Below are 14,852 nucleotides of genomic sequence, written 5' to 3' on the forward strand. Positions count from 1 at the left end.
AACGGCACATTTAACTGGAATTAGGGGAGAGATATGGAAGAAAGAAAGTAAAACCAGAGGTCCACAAACCCTCCTACAGAAGCGCCTCCTCCTACCTCCATATTAACTCTACATCATCTTTTTAGTCTATTTGAGGTTAGACATATGATTACTGCATTGGTTTCTAAGATAGAAGTCAAAGAATAGTTTGTGATGAAAGCTGATAGCCCAGATTTGTTTTTGCTACTAGCAACAAGCTACAACCACACAGACATCCTGTCAAGGCGGAAGAGAGGTGGGGCTGACAAAACCACTGGGGCTGAGGTCGCTGCTAGCAGGCTGGACTAGAGTGGGAACTCAGAAGCAACAACTGTTTTTTGTTGCTGTATTTTTTTTAGTCTGATGAAGTTTCTTGGTTAGTCTGCAGCCAAAGATGAACACCACTCTCTTTACAAAGCGAAACAAGTCAAAAACCGAAGAATGCATCTGTGTTTTCCAAGAAGTCACAGTCCATTTAGCACCCTTTTTTATCATTATAACGTGATGTCCACACTGATTCTTAGCATAATTGAAAATACATTGTTTTAATGCAATTACTTTGAAGAAGCAAAAGTCCAGTTGAGGAGGTACTTGCTTGCTGCTCTCTGCTGGCTATTATCCTAACTGCATATCAGAATATCTCAATGAAATACTAAAAATATCAAATTACATACATGACTTAAATAGATAATCTGCAAAGTTACTATTGCAACCTTTGCTTCATCAAGTCCAAAGCTAGTTTTATGGTATAAACTGTTGGGGGAGTTTATCGTGTTGAGATTATCACAATACATCACTGATTGCTGAGAAACTGTAACACAACCAAGAAAACATAATTTGCTTATATATGGGTATATTTGCTTATTACCTTTGAAGTTAAGCGTAAGAATGAATAAAGACAAAGATCACAGAGCAATTGGCGGTTGACTGTAATTGGCTAATTTTCAGCTTGACTGCCACTTTACCTGCTGGCTTAAAGATTAATAATAAATTCTTTTCACAGTCAGTGAATACATTCCCCGTAAAAGTTATCAAATCCTACTGAAAACAGACAAACCAAGGTCAAGCAATAGAGAACCAGGCTTTTAGCACAGAACAGGAAGGCTGAAAAGACTACAGAAATGTTGTTCTCTTTTAACATTTGAACTTACAACCTCTGTTGTGTCAGATTTGGCAATAGCAAATAATTTGAACTCTTTTAGTCTCCTTATAAACATTGTATATTCAATTTGTCAAGCAACAATGGTTTTGTGCTGCATGGAGCAAAACACAAGAGCTTTTTGTTTGTTAGAGCTTTCCCTCCAATCAAAGTTGAAATATTTTAAATTTTTTGACCGAGGTGCTCTGTGGTATAGCAGGTACCAGCCAATAAAACACAGGATTTCTATCTGGCTGATCCTGACTGAGCCAAAGCTGATAACAGTGTCATTTTACACATAAACCATCGAAAACATCTCCTTTTTTGCGCTATACTCTGCTGTGGATTTATTCTTTTAAGTCTATTTAGTCAGGGACAGCACATAGTCTATATTACAAAGCAGCCGTTACCCTGTAGATAAGCCTTGTAGCCACCAGCTAAATGTTCCGACCCAGTCCTTGTTAATTATTATAAGCACAGATATCAGAAAGCAAGAAGCAGCAGTGCCTGTTCTATTTAAACATCCCAATCACTTCAGGTTGGATTGTCTGACTCTGGAGTAAATTGTGTCCTCCTCTTTGTTCTCCTGTCTGTTTCTTGCGTCTGGCTTCTGTTTGAAATCCAGGGCTGCATACTGTACCGCCGTGAATTCTTCATTCTGTAATACAAAGTAAATCTAAACAGTGGGGTCTGTCTACAAAAACACATTTCACTCATCTTAAGAGGGTTATAAGAGCTAACCTGAGTGTCAGCAGCATGTTTTGGCTGTTGATGAGATCCTTTGAAGGTAATCAGAATGTAAAAAGAATGTTCATTGTGATCAGGATAAGGATTATACAGTGTTTGTCTGGTAAATATTAGCTGGTTGTACCTTGTAATTGATGTTTTCTTCGTCTGGCATTTTGACAGAGAATAAAAATCAAGATTATGTTTAAGATCAGAGAAAGAGTCAGGGCTGCAATCCCTCCATGCACCAACATGGTTTCAAACTGTTTCTCTGTAAAAATATAGAAAGCTTAAGCAGGTTTGACAAAAAGAAACAAAGGTGGAGATATGTAACAAATTTAAAGCTTACCTCCCACACTTAATCTTGTTCCTGCCCCAAACAGGATCTGTCCACATGAAGCCACAGCACAGTAATACATTGCGGCATCAGAAACACTCACATTCCTCTTTGGTAAACTGAACACACAGCTGTTCAAAGGAGAATTGTTCTCAGAGCTCCTAACACACAGACCACCACTGCGTGTCATTGTGTACAATGTTCCCAAAAGGGATCCCTCTGAGTTCTTCTTGTACCAGTAAACACTGTGCTCTCCATTAATGTTTCCAGTGAGCACGGTGCAGTTCAGAGTCACAGAGCCTCCTGGTTGGACAGAGATGGAGTCTGGCTGGTGGAGGATAGACCTGCAACTGGAATCTAAAAAATAGATGTTTTAATGATATTTAAAATTTGGAAATATGTGCTAGAAGACAGTCTAAAGAACATATAGTTTGTCCTACTTTTTAGCAATAAAAATGTTCCTTTGTCAAACTCAGTGACAGTAATGATGGTGTAGCCACAGTAGTACAATGCTGAATCGGGGTCTTGGACATTGGAGATCCTTAGACTGAAGAGCCCTTCCCCAGTATAAACTGAAAGTTGCTTGCTGTCCTTAAACTGCTTGTGGAAGATGTTGGAGTCTGGAAGGTGTTTGTAAAAAGAAGATATTATCTGAGGTGGTTCTCCTGGTACCTGCTTGTACCAGCTAAGATGTTTGGCACTGGAGGTGTAGAAACAATGCAAAGTGACATTGTCTCCAAAGTTAGCATAGAGCACATCCCCATCTGAAACACACATGAAGATCGGACATTCACAGTCTGCTGAATGCAAATGTTATGTTTTAAAAATGTTTGCAGATGCTTTTAAGATTTACCATTATCAAGAAGTTATCAGCATGAATATAGATGGTACGTGCAGTGACTTACAGGCTCTAAAGAGAGGAACCAGAAGCACATAAATCCTCAGCATCCTTCACTCTTCACTGATCAGACTCTTACAGTGTAGTAGTGGCTTCAGTAAAGGGGTCGATGACAAGACTGACATGTTCAGCGGAAATGACCTCTACATATACTGCCACTGCAAATAAATGTGGGTGCAGATATTGGGACAAAAGGAAGTGGAAACCTCTGGTATTATTTTTCATAAAAAGAATTTTAAATCCTATTTTCTCATTTAAACCCAAGTACTCAAATAAGCTAATAAAAAAAAATGTAATTCTAAAAAATCTAAGGTTGACATTTAAAGTACATCTATGTATTCTTATGACCTGAAAAGACCTATGGTATTCTGTTGAGTACTTCGAAAGTGTCATGTCTTTGGTTGAATGTTGTTTTATATTCTGTGATACAAACTGGTTTTCATATTTATAAAGGGCGACAAGCTTGTGGGAGTTACAGTTTGTTTCCGCTAACAGGCAAACATGCAAAAACCTCAATATCTGCATCAGCTAAAAAGGATAAATATTGTTTGGACAAGGAACAGAAAAAGTTGATCTAGATAAAATAAAGTGCCTGTGGAGAGAAGCAGAACTCAGGACAGAAACAAGTAGGGTGGGAGTAGGAGCATTACCAGGTCAGAGAGGGGAGATCATGACAATGTGTGCTGTAGTTTTAAACATTGGATAGATCCTTCTTGAATGGTTGGCCCTACACCAAACTTCCCCTTGCGTTTCTTCATGACCTCCACTTGTACTAGTACCTGGTACCAGAAACAGAAACGGATCATGTGGGAGGAAATATAAGGACCTTTGTAGTTGGTATAATGTTGCTTCCATTACCTTGTAGACCATCAACATGTGATTTGAAGCCATCCCTCAATATCTGAAAGTCGATGGTCATCAGAAACAGATGTCTCTCCTAGATGCCACACTCTGTAGGGACAATATAGCCAAAGAGTTAGAAAGGTGGATATGACACTCTAAGTAGTTTTATCACCAGTTGCTTTTACAGTGCTGTGAAAAAATATCCTATTACATATTCATTTTATTGCTTTTGGACTTGAATGTCTGAGATCATCAAACAAATAAAAACATTTTGTCAAATATAACCAGGTTGTTTGTGTGTTGTCCTGTGATGGACTGGCGACATGTCCAGGGTGTACCCCGCCTCTCGCCCATAGACTGCTGGAGATAGGCACCGGATTCCCCGCGACCCACTATGGAATAAGCGGTAGAAAATAACTGACTGACTGACTGACAGATGACTGACTGACTGATAACCAGAGTAAATACAAAGATACAAGCTTTTAAAGATACCTTACTTATTCTGAAAAAAAGCTGTTCAAAAAAGCTGTCCGACGAGAAGACAGGGTGAAGGGGAACCCTCTTGTCCAGATGGGACATTTTTCTCCGGATACACAATGGACTCCTGGTAGAACTGGAGGATTGTGAGTCTGTTGATATTGTCAGTCGAGGATGTCAAAGATGTGTACACAATTGGATGTTTGATAACAGGATTCTGCTTCTTGGAATCTGCAGTTACCTGCCATATCGAAATATTCGGAAAACGTCGGCAGCTTTTCTGGCCATTGTAAGGCTGCCTGGCATGTATGATGGGATCTGCAGAGCGATCAACACTCGGACTGAGATGTTACATGAGCTGAATCGCAGACTGGTGTGATCCTTACACAGGATCGCAGGCAGGTTGCGGTTCCTGAACTCAGAGGTGAAATGGGATAAATCTTGGAGAAAGTTGTTTGCTCAGATCTGGCGGAAAGGACCTGGAATTTGGCTGTTTGGATTCGCCATTGAGAAGCACTAGCGAGACTTTCAAGGCAGATGGAAATCTAAGAGTCGGCCTGACCCAAAACAATTGTTATCTGAATCTGGCTCCTCTGTATGGCCTTGGATGGTCGGGTATCTTCAATTTCTCCTGGATGTTATGTAAGCAAGATGCTCTCCCTCTGACCCCTCCCTTCCCTGAGGACATCTGTGGACCTGCTCGGAAATGTGTGGCTGGTTGATGAACATTCCATTGTACCATCAAGGACAATGGTCTCTGTGACAGTGCTTCACAGACATACTTGCACACACTCACATTGACATGCTCATATAAACATACGCATGCCTGACATACAGCCTTCACCGTATCCTTGCTGTCCTTGTTGTCTCGTATATGCGTTGCTTATTTGTGCTGAGGTTTTTTTTGATATCTCAAACTGTATCCTGCTAAGGATAAAGTGTGAAATATGATTTTTTCCCCCCTCGTTTTACCTAATGTGGTCTTTTCTTATTATCTGATCGAAGGGCAGCGCCGGATGATGGCTGAAGCCTCAGACACCCGTCTCTCTTGTCTATGTCATATTGCTTTTTTGTCCTGGATGGTTGTACTAGAATGCATTTCGTTGCTCTGTACTTGTGACATGTGCAATTACAATAAATTGAATCTGAATCTGACAATAAATTGAATCTGAAAATATAAGAATTTATCAACAGAAACTGTTCAACTCCAAGTTGAATAACAAAAACTCTCTACCTAGACTAGAAACAATTGAACTAAATACTACCAGGCAAACTGAAACCAATGAACTATATAAAAATGAAGGGAAACCGTGAACAAATAAATAGTTGGAAACCATATACAATAAAATGATGCAATGATATTACAGTTCAGTGTTGTTATTTGTGTTTGAGAACCAAGGTTTATTTTAAGTAATTTGGAAAGTAGATTAAATTACTTTTTAAACTAATTAAGAACAATTGGCATGTGTTCAAACAACCAATTCACAAAATCAGAAAAGAAGATACATTTTTTTTTCATAAAATCGTTTTTTTAAAGAACGATTAGCTGAAATAAAAAGCAATAACCTTTTTGGATAATTGACTCTGAATGTTGTTTAATTATCCACCATTGTTTTGTTAAAGGAAATATTATTTGCCAGCTTAGAAATCAATTATCTTTTTGGAGAAATTATCTTAATGTTAATTAACTTATTTAGTAATGGACTACTAAAATCGAACAACGTCCATGGACTCTCTCAAGACGGTGACCAGTCAGATGTAAATATCTGACTTGCCTGGCACTAACTTAAGCTATTAGAGGTTTTAGGTAACAAAGAAAGTAGCAACGATCAATTAATACAAATATTAAGGTGTATATAAGCCCCAGCGCTGGGTAAAGGCAGAACTGTGTTTAAACCACTTGTTGAAATAAAGTTTTTTGTGACTTAAAAACACAACTCACAACAAATGAACCCCAAGGCTTGGAGGCCTACTCGAGCTCAATTGGTTTAGCTTAGCACCATAAACACCAGAAAAGAGACAAGAAAAAACACCATCATACCAGACATCCTCCACCAGAAGCTCACCCAGCTCAACATCCCAGCCCCCACCTGTCAGTGGATTCAATTCAATTCAATTCAAATTCAAAGATATTTTATTGATCCCCAAGGGGATCAATAAAGTATCTTTGAATAAAGTGTTTGAATAAAGTGTTTATTATTATTATTATTATTATTATTTTATTTTTTTTACTGGATTGACGCCCCTGGTAAGGCACAAATCCACAAGGGAGGGAGGCCCCGGAGGTCGGACTACAAAAACTTGGATCGAGGGCTGACTTTCAACAGCTTCCTGACGGACCGACAGCAGCAGGTGAGACTGGGGAGCATCTTCTCCCGAACCAGATCAATAAGTACTGATGCCCCCCAGGGGTGTGTTCTATCCCCACTCCTCTTCTCCCTGTACACAAATGACTGCACATCATCGGACTCCTTAAGTTTGCAGACAACACCACTGTCATTGGACCGATCCAGGACAGTGATGAGTCTGCATACAGACAGCAGGTGGATCGGCTGGTACACTGGTGCAGTCAGAACTACCTTGAACTCAACTCACTCAAGACTGTGGAAATGGTGGTGGACTTTCGGAGAACACCACGCCCATACACCCCCTCACCATCCTCAACAACACTGTATCGGCCGTGGACCACTTCAGGCTCTTAGGAACCACCATCTCTGAGGACCTGATATGGTCTTCACACATAGACACTGTTCAAAAGAAGGCCCAGCAGAGACTGTACTTCCTGAGGCAACTCAAGAAATTCAACCTTCCACAAGAGCTGCTGGTCATCTTCTACACTGCCATCATTCAATCTGTCCTGTCTTCATCCATCTCAGTGTGGTTTGGCTCATCCACAAAACAGGACAGGTCCAGACTGCAACAAATAATCAGGAATGCAGAGAGAATAATCAGGGCTGACCTTCCCTCCATCCAGGACCTATACAGGTCTAGGGTCAGGAAAAGAGCTGCTAAAATCTCTGCAGAAACATGGTCAAGATTACCTGCTGCAGTTCAAACCGAGTATCAGAATGGGGAAGAAAGGTGATTTGAGTGACTTTGAACGTGGCATGGGTGTTGGTGCCAGACGGGCTGGTCTGAGTATTTCAGAAACTGCTGATCCACTGGAATTTTCACGCACTACCCTCTCTTGTATCAAGGGTTCAGGCTGGTGGTGGTGGTGGTGTAATGGTGTGGGGGGTATTTTCTTGGCGCACTATGGGCCCCTTAGTACCAACTGAGCATCATGTCAATGCCACAGCCTACAGCTGACCATGTCCATCCCTTTATGACCACAGTGTACCCATCTTTTGATGGTTATTTCCAGCAAGATAACGCGTCATGTCATAAAGCACGAATCATCTCAGACTGGCTTCTTGAACATGACAATGAGTTCACTGTACTCAAATGCCCTCCACAATCACCAGATCTCAATCCAATAGAGCACCTTTGGGATGCAGTGGAACGGGATATTTACATCATGGATGTGCAGCCGACAAATCTGCAGCATCTGTGTGACGCTATCATGTCAATATCAACCAAACACTCTGTGGAATGTACCTTGTTGAATCTATGCCATGAAGGATTAAGGCAGCTCTGAAGGCAAAAGGGGGTTCAACCCGGTACAAGCAAGGTGTACCTAATAAAGTGACCGGTGAGTGTATAAACACACTGTTAAAGATAACACTTAGAAGTCTAAATATCCTTTATGGAAGTATGTGCCTTAAATTGTACAGTTAATTGGAAAATATTTTATAGTGTTAACTAAGATCTGTTTCATAAAGAAGTCTTATTTGACAGTGTAAGTAAGGGGATGTTCTACACGAATGCATTGTGCTGACCGAAGGTTGCATACTTTGGACGGTACTAGCAAGGTGTACCTAATAAAGTGGCCAGTGAGTGTATTTTCTCTGCCCAGACAGTACCTCTTACATGAACTGTCCTGATGCACAGAAGTGAACAATGTCTAAAGGGAGTTGGGTTGTGTGGCGAAAGTGGCCCAGTCTGGCCATGTGGTTGCATAGTGGACAGCAAACATGGAGCTGTGGTGGCTGCTCTCAGTAACAGCTTGAAGGGGGAAAGTTTCTGCCTAGACTATATGCTTCACGTGTGCCAAGCTGCGGTTTCTATGCCATCTCCTCTCAGGCAGGGGGAGGGGGAAAGCCGCTTCACTTGACATGATTAGAGACACCATCCCTTCTGGGGGAACCTCTGGCTCAGATTCCTTTTCTGCAAAAGCTCCAAAATGGTAAATGGCCTGCACTTGTATATCGCTTTTATCAAATCTGAGGACACCAAAGCGCTTTACACTACAATCAGTCATCCACTCATTCATACACACATTCACACACTGACAATGGTAGGCTACATTGTAGCTACAGCTGCCCTGGGACAGACTGACAAAAGTGAGGCTGCTATACAATCGGCACCTCCATCAGCAGGTAAGGTGGTTTCAAACCTGTAACCCACCGGTTACAGGACGAATCTCTACCACTGTTACCATCATCGCCGAAAGATCCAAGATGGTGCTGCTGATGGCAGCCTCGGTGCTTTGCCCTCTTGTTTTCTGCTCGTTTTTGTGTTGTTTTCTGCCACCATTTGGTGATCTCTTTAAGCAGAGAGGAACTTCTAAACATCAGACAGTCTTATCTTGGCATTTTTTCACCATTATTCTTTGATGAAAGCTTCATGGAGATCATGGCCAGTGGAGCACCAACTCTCTATGGGCTATATCGTCGGAGACAGCGGAGAGGGAAGAGAGCCGGCATGCTCATGAAGCTCTGACAGTGGGGACTATGCGCACCCTTGCCTTCAATCCACCAGGCAAACGTGCATTCCCTGGCCAACCAGATGGATAAACTGTTTCTCCTCACCTGTAAAAACTCGGACCTCCACGGATCTGCCGTCCTCTGCTCTACCGAAACCTGGCAGTGTGAGAACACCCAGGACTGTGAACTTCTGATACCGGGCTTTCAGCCGTTTAGAGCGGACCATGACACAAGCTTATTGGGGAAAAAGTGTAGAGGTGGGATCTGCTTTTATATAAACGCAGGTTGGTGCAGTGTTGAGGAAAACATGTAGTCCTGACCTGGAGTCATTTCTCATAAACAGTAAACCGTTTTATTCACCGAGGGAGTTCCTCTTGTTTGTACTGGTTGGAGCTAACATACCACCTCAAGGCTCCACTTCAGATGCTAAAAAACAACTGGCTGAGCTGATAACAGACGTGGAGAAAAACATCCAGACATGGAAGTTTCTACATGGCTTATACTGCAGGTATGAAAAGCAGCAGTTAACACCTCAACCCAACTTTTCACATCCCATTCAGACACAAATTCTTGCCATACACCAACCATCCCCTTACCTTCAGATCCCGTGCCTGCATTAAGGATCTCAGAGGAAGATGTAAATAGGCTCTTTCCATGCCTGAAAACAACGAAGGCCTCAAGACCTGATAATGTCTCCCCATCATGCCTGAAAGCCTGCACCGAACAACTGGCACACATCTTCACTTCATGAAATCCTTTGAGTGACTGGTGTTGAAGCATCTGAAGGACATCACAGACCCCCTGCTGGCCCCCTTGCAGTTTGTCTACCAACCAAACAGGTCGACAGATGATGAAGTCAACTTGAGGCTACAATTCCTCCTGCAACACCTCGACCACCCAGGGATGTACGCAAGGATCCTGTTTGTGGACCTCAACAATATCAACCGAGACATCCTCCACCAGAAGCTCATCCAGCTCAAAGACCCGGCCTCCACTTGTCAGTGGATCAACAGCTTCCTGAAAGATCGGCAGCAGCAAGGTGAGGCTGGGAAGCATTTTCTCCCGCACAAGAACCATTGGAACCGGCGCCCCCAGGGGTGTGTTCTCTCTCCACTCCTCTTCTCCCTCTATACAAATCACTGCACCTCAGCGGACCCATCTGTGAAACTCCTGAAGTTTGCAGATGACACCACTGTTATTGGACTGCATACAGACAGGAGATGAATTGGGTGGTACACTAGTGTGGTCAGAACTACCTGGAACTTAACCCACTCAACACTGTGGAGATGATAGTGGAATTTCGGAGAACACCACCCCACACACACACACCCCTCATCACAACACTGTTGAGAATCTACTGTGGACCATTTCCACGTTCTAGGAACCACCATTTCTCAAAACCTGAGATGGTCCTCACACATAGACAATGTTCGGAAGAAGGCCCAGCAGAGACTGTACTTCCTGAGGCAACTCATGATGTACAACCTTCCACAGGAGCTGCTGGTCATCTTCTACACTGCCATAAGACAGTCTGTCCTGTCTTTGTCCATCTCAGTGTGGTTTGGCTCATCCACAAGACAAGACAGATCCAAACTGCAATGGACAATCGGGTCTGCGGAGAGAATCAGCAGGGCTGACCTTCCCTCTATCTAGGACTTATACGGGTTCTGGGTCAGGAAAATGACAGCTAAAATCTCTGCACACCACACACACTGCACATAAACCTCTCCCCCCAGACTGGTTCTCAGATGAACACTTGACAGTCAGAGTTCCAGAACAACACCTTGCATACTTGAACTGATCTAACATTATATTCTATTGTAAAGTCAATTATATATATATATATGTACATTGAAAAAGATATTCTTTATTACAGAGAGCAAATTGTCTCGTCTCGTCTCGTCGTCTTCCGCTTATCCGGGACCGGGTCGCGGGGGCAGCAGACTCAACAGAGATGCCCAGACGTCCCTCTCTCCAGACACCTCCTCCAGTTCCTCCAGGGGGAGCCCAAGGCGTTCCCAGGCCAGCCGAGAGACATAGTCCCTCCAGCGTGTCCTGGGCCGTCCCCTGGGCCTCCTCCCGGTGGGACGTGCCTGGAACACCTCCCGAGGAAGACGTCCAGGAGGCATCCGGTATAGATGCCCGAGCCACCTCAACTGGCTCCTCTCGATGTGGAGGAGCAGCGGCTCTACTCCGAGCCCCTCCTGGATGGCCGAGCTCCTCACCCTATCTCTAAGGGAGTGCCCGGCCACCCTACGGAGGAAAGTCATTTCAGCCGCTTGTATCCGGGATCTCGTTCTTTCGGTCATGACCCAAAGTTCATGGCCATAGGTGAGGGTAGGAATGTAGACCGACCAGTAAATTGAGAGCTTTGCTTTTCGGCTCAGCTCTCTCTTCACCACAACGGACCGGCACAGCGCCCCCATTACTGTGGCAGCCGCACCAATCCGTCTGTCGATCTCCCGCTCCATTCTTCCCTCACTCGTGAACAAGACCCTGAGATACTTAAACTCCTCCACTTGAGGCAGGAACTCCCCTCCAACCTGAAGAGGACAAGCCATCTTTTTCTGGTTGAGTACAATGGCCTCGGACTTGGAGGAGCTGATCCTCATCCCAGCCGCTTCACACTCGGCTGCGAACCGCCACAGCGCATGCTGTAGGTCTTGGCTAGAGGGGGCCAACAGGACCACATCATCTGCAAAAAGAAGAGACAAAATCCACTGGTCCCCAAACCCGACCCCCTCCAGCCCTTGGCTGCGTCTAGAAATCCTGTCCATAAAAGTTATGAACAGGACCGGTGACAAAGGGCAGCCCTGCCGGAGTCCAACATGCACTGGGAACAGGTCCGACTTAGTGCCGGCAATGCGGACCAAACTCCTGCTCCGCTCGTACAGGGACCGGATGGCCCCTAGTAAAGGGCCCCCGATTCCATACTCCTGGAGCACCCCCCACAGGGCATCACGAGGGACACAGTCGAATGCCTTCTCCAGGTCCACAAAACACATGTGAACCGGTTGGGCAAACTCCCATGAACCCTCGAGCACCCTGTAGAGGGTATAGAGCTGGTCCAGTGTTCCACGGCCGGGACGAAAACCACACTGCTCCTCCTGAAGCCGAGGTTCGATTATCGGTCGGACTCTCCTCTCCAATACCCTGGCGTAGGCCTTACCAGGGAGGCTGAGGAGTGTGATCCCCCTGTAGTTGGAACACACCCTCCGGTCCCCCTTCTTATGAAGGGGGACCACCACCCCAGTCTGCCAGTCCAGAGGCACTGTCCCCCACCGCCACGCAATGTTGAAGAGACATGTCAACCATGACAGCCCTACAACATCCAGAGACATGAGGTACTCAGGGCGGATCTCATCCACCCCCGAAGCCTTGCCACCGCGGAGCTTTTTAACCACCTCGGTGACTTAAGCCTGGATGATGAAAGACCCCGAGTCCCCAGCCTCTGTTTCCACCACGGAATGCGTGATGGCAGGATTGAGGAGATCCTTGAAGTACTCCTTCCACCGCCCGATAATGTCCTCAGTCGAGGTCAGCAGTCGAGGTCAGCAGTCGAGGTCAGCAGTCGAGGTCAGCAGTCTCCCGCCCCCACTATAAACAGTGTTGGCGAAGCACTGCTTCCCCCTCCTGAGGCGACGGACGGTTTGCCAGAATTGCTTCGAGGCCAACCGGTAGTCCTTCTCCATGGCCTCACCGAACTCCTCCCAGGTCCGAGTTTTTGCCTCTGCCACAGCCCGGGCCGCAGCACGCTTGGCCTCACGGTACCCGTCAGCCGCCTCAGGAGTCCCACAAGCCAACCACAGCCGATAGGACTCCTTCTTCAGCTTAACAGCATCCCTTACTGCCGGTGTCCACCACCGGGTTCTGGGATTGCCGCCGCGACAGGCACCGCAGACCTTACGGCCACAACTACGGGCAGCAGCATCGACAACAGATGCGGAGAACATGGTCCACTCGGACTCTATGTCTCCAACATCCCCCGGGATCTGGTCGAAGCTCTCCCGGAGGTGGGAGTTGAATACATCCCTGGCCGAGGGCTCTGCCAGGCGTTCCCAGCAGACCCTCACTATGCGCTTGGGCCTGCCAAGTCTGTCCGACTTTCTCCTCCTCCAGCGGATCCAACTCACCACCAGGTGATGATCAGTGGACAGCTCAGCCCCTCTCTTCACCCGAGTGTCCAAAACATGCGGCCGAAGGTCTGATGATACGACAACAAAGTCGATCATCGACCTCCTGCCTAGGGTGTCCTGATGCCAAGTCCACTGATGGACACCCTTATGTTTGAACATGGTGTCCGTTATGGACAATCCGTGACTAGCACAGAAGTCCAATAACAAAACACCACTCGGATTCAGATCGGGGAGGCCATTCCTCCCGATCACGCCTCTCCAGGTGTCACTGTCGTTCCCCACGTGGGCGTTGAAGTCCCCCAGCAGAATAATGGAGTCCCCGGGAGGGGCACTATCCAGCACCCCCGACAGGGACGCCAAGAAGGCCGGGTACTCTGCACTGCCACTCGGCCTGTAGGCTGAAATGATAGTCAGAGACCTCTCCCCAACCCGAAGGCGCAGGGATACGACCCTCTCATCCACTGGGGTAAACCCCAACACGAGACGGCTGAGCTGGGGGGCAACAAGCAAACCCACACCAGCCCGCCGCCTCTCCCCGTGGGCCACTCCAGAGTAGAACAGAGTCCAACCCCTCTCAAGGAGATGGGTTCCAGAGCCCACGCTGTGCGTGGAGGCGAGCCCGACTATTTCTAGTCGATATCTCTCGACCTCCCGCACAAGCTCAGGCTCCTTCCCCCCCAGCGAGGTGACGTTCTACGTCCCTAGAGCCAGCCTAAGCATCCGGGGATCGGGCCGCTGAGGTCTCCACCTTTGTCCGCCACCCAATCCTCTTTGCAACGGTCCCTCACGGTTCCCCCTGCAGGTGGTGGGCCCACTGGGGGATGGCCTCGCGTCTCTCGTTCGGGCTTGGCCCGGCCGGGTCCCGCGAGGAGCAACCCGGCCACCAGGCGCTCTCCGACGAGTCCCGACCCCAGGCCTGGCTCCAGGGTGGAACCCCAGCTCTGCCGTACCGGGCGACGTCACGTGCCTCGATATTTTATTCTTCATGAGGGATTCTTGAACCACTCTTTGTCTGATCCATCACCTAGAGCCTGTTTGCCATGGGAGACCCTACCAGGGGCATTTAGGCCCCAGACAACATAGCCTCTAGGATCATTTGAGCACTCAAACCCCTCCACCACGTTAAGGTGGTGGTTCAAGGAGGGGTGCCAGAATTAAATTCCTTGTTTCTCTGTACAAACTTGGCAATAAAGCTGATTCTGATTCTGAGAAAGGTTTAAGACAGCTTGTCCTAATTACCCTTTTTAGAGTGAACACTGGATGCAGGAACAACAGATCATTACTTAACATTGGTTGCCCTTTGACTGACAGGTAAACGAACGCCACATCAAAGTCAACTCTGGATCAAGGGGTTCTTTGAAGTAGTAGTCTTACCAGCGAGTTCAGACCCTCTTGCATGCTACCTACCCAATGCCACCAGCTGCTGCTGTGGTGGGAAGTAAGAAAGAGGCATTGCTGGGAGAAGTGTTTTTTT

The 14,852-nt window shown here is 46.1% G+C and overlaps 1 protein-coding gene across 1 annotated transcript; it reads right to left on the bottom strand.

Moving 5' to 3' along the window:
• Positions 1 to 851: 851 nt before the first annotated feature.
• Positions 852 to 10,319, bottom strand: LOC124880353. The gene is made up of 9 exons (XM_047385397.1): positions 10,152 to 10,319; positions 9,839 to 9,956; positions 9,348 to 9,398; positions 8,975 to 9,082; positions 2,660 to 2,983; positions 2,232 to 2,576; positions 2,028 to 2,153; positions 1,898 to 1,935; positions 852 to 1,814 (listed from the first exon to the last, which is right to left on the bottom strand). The coding sequence occupies exons 1-9, from the start codon at positions 10,317 to 10,319 to the stop codon at positions 1,686 to 1,688; spliced, it is 1,407 nt and encodes a 468-aa protein (XP_047241353.1). The 3' UTR covers positions 852 to 1,685.
• Between the last annotated feature and the right edge of the window lie 4,533 nt (positions 10,320 to 14,852).

The sequence above is a fragment of the Girardinichthys multiradiatus genome, chromosome 14 (genome assembly GCF_021462225.1).
Source record: "Girardinichthys multiradiatus isolate DD_20200921_A chromosome 14, DD_fGirMul_XY1, whole genome shotgun sequence".
Classification (NCBI taxonomy): domain Eukaryota; kingdom Metazoa; phylum Chordata; class Actinopteri; order Cyprinodontiformes; family Goodeidae; genus Girardinichthys; species Girardinichthys multiradiatus.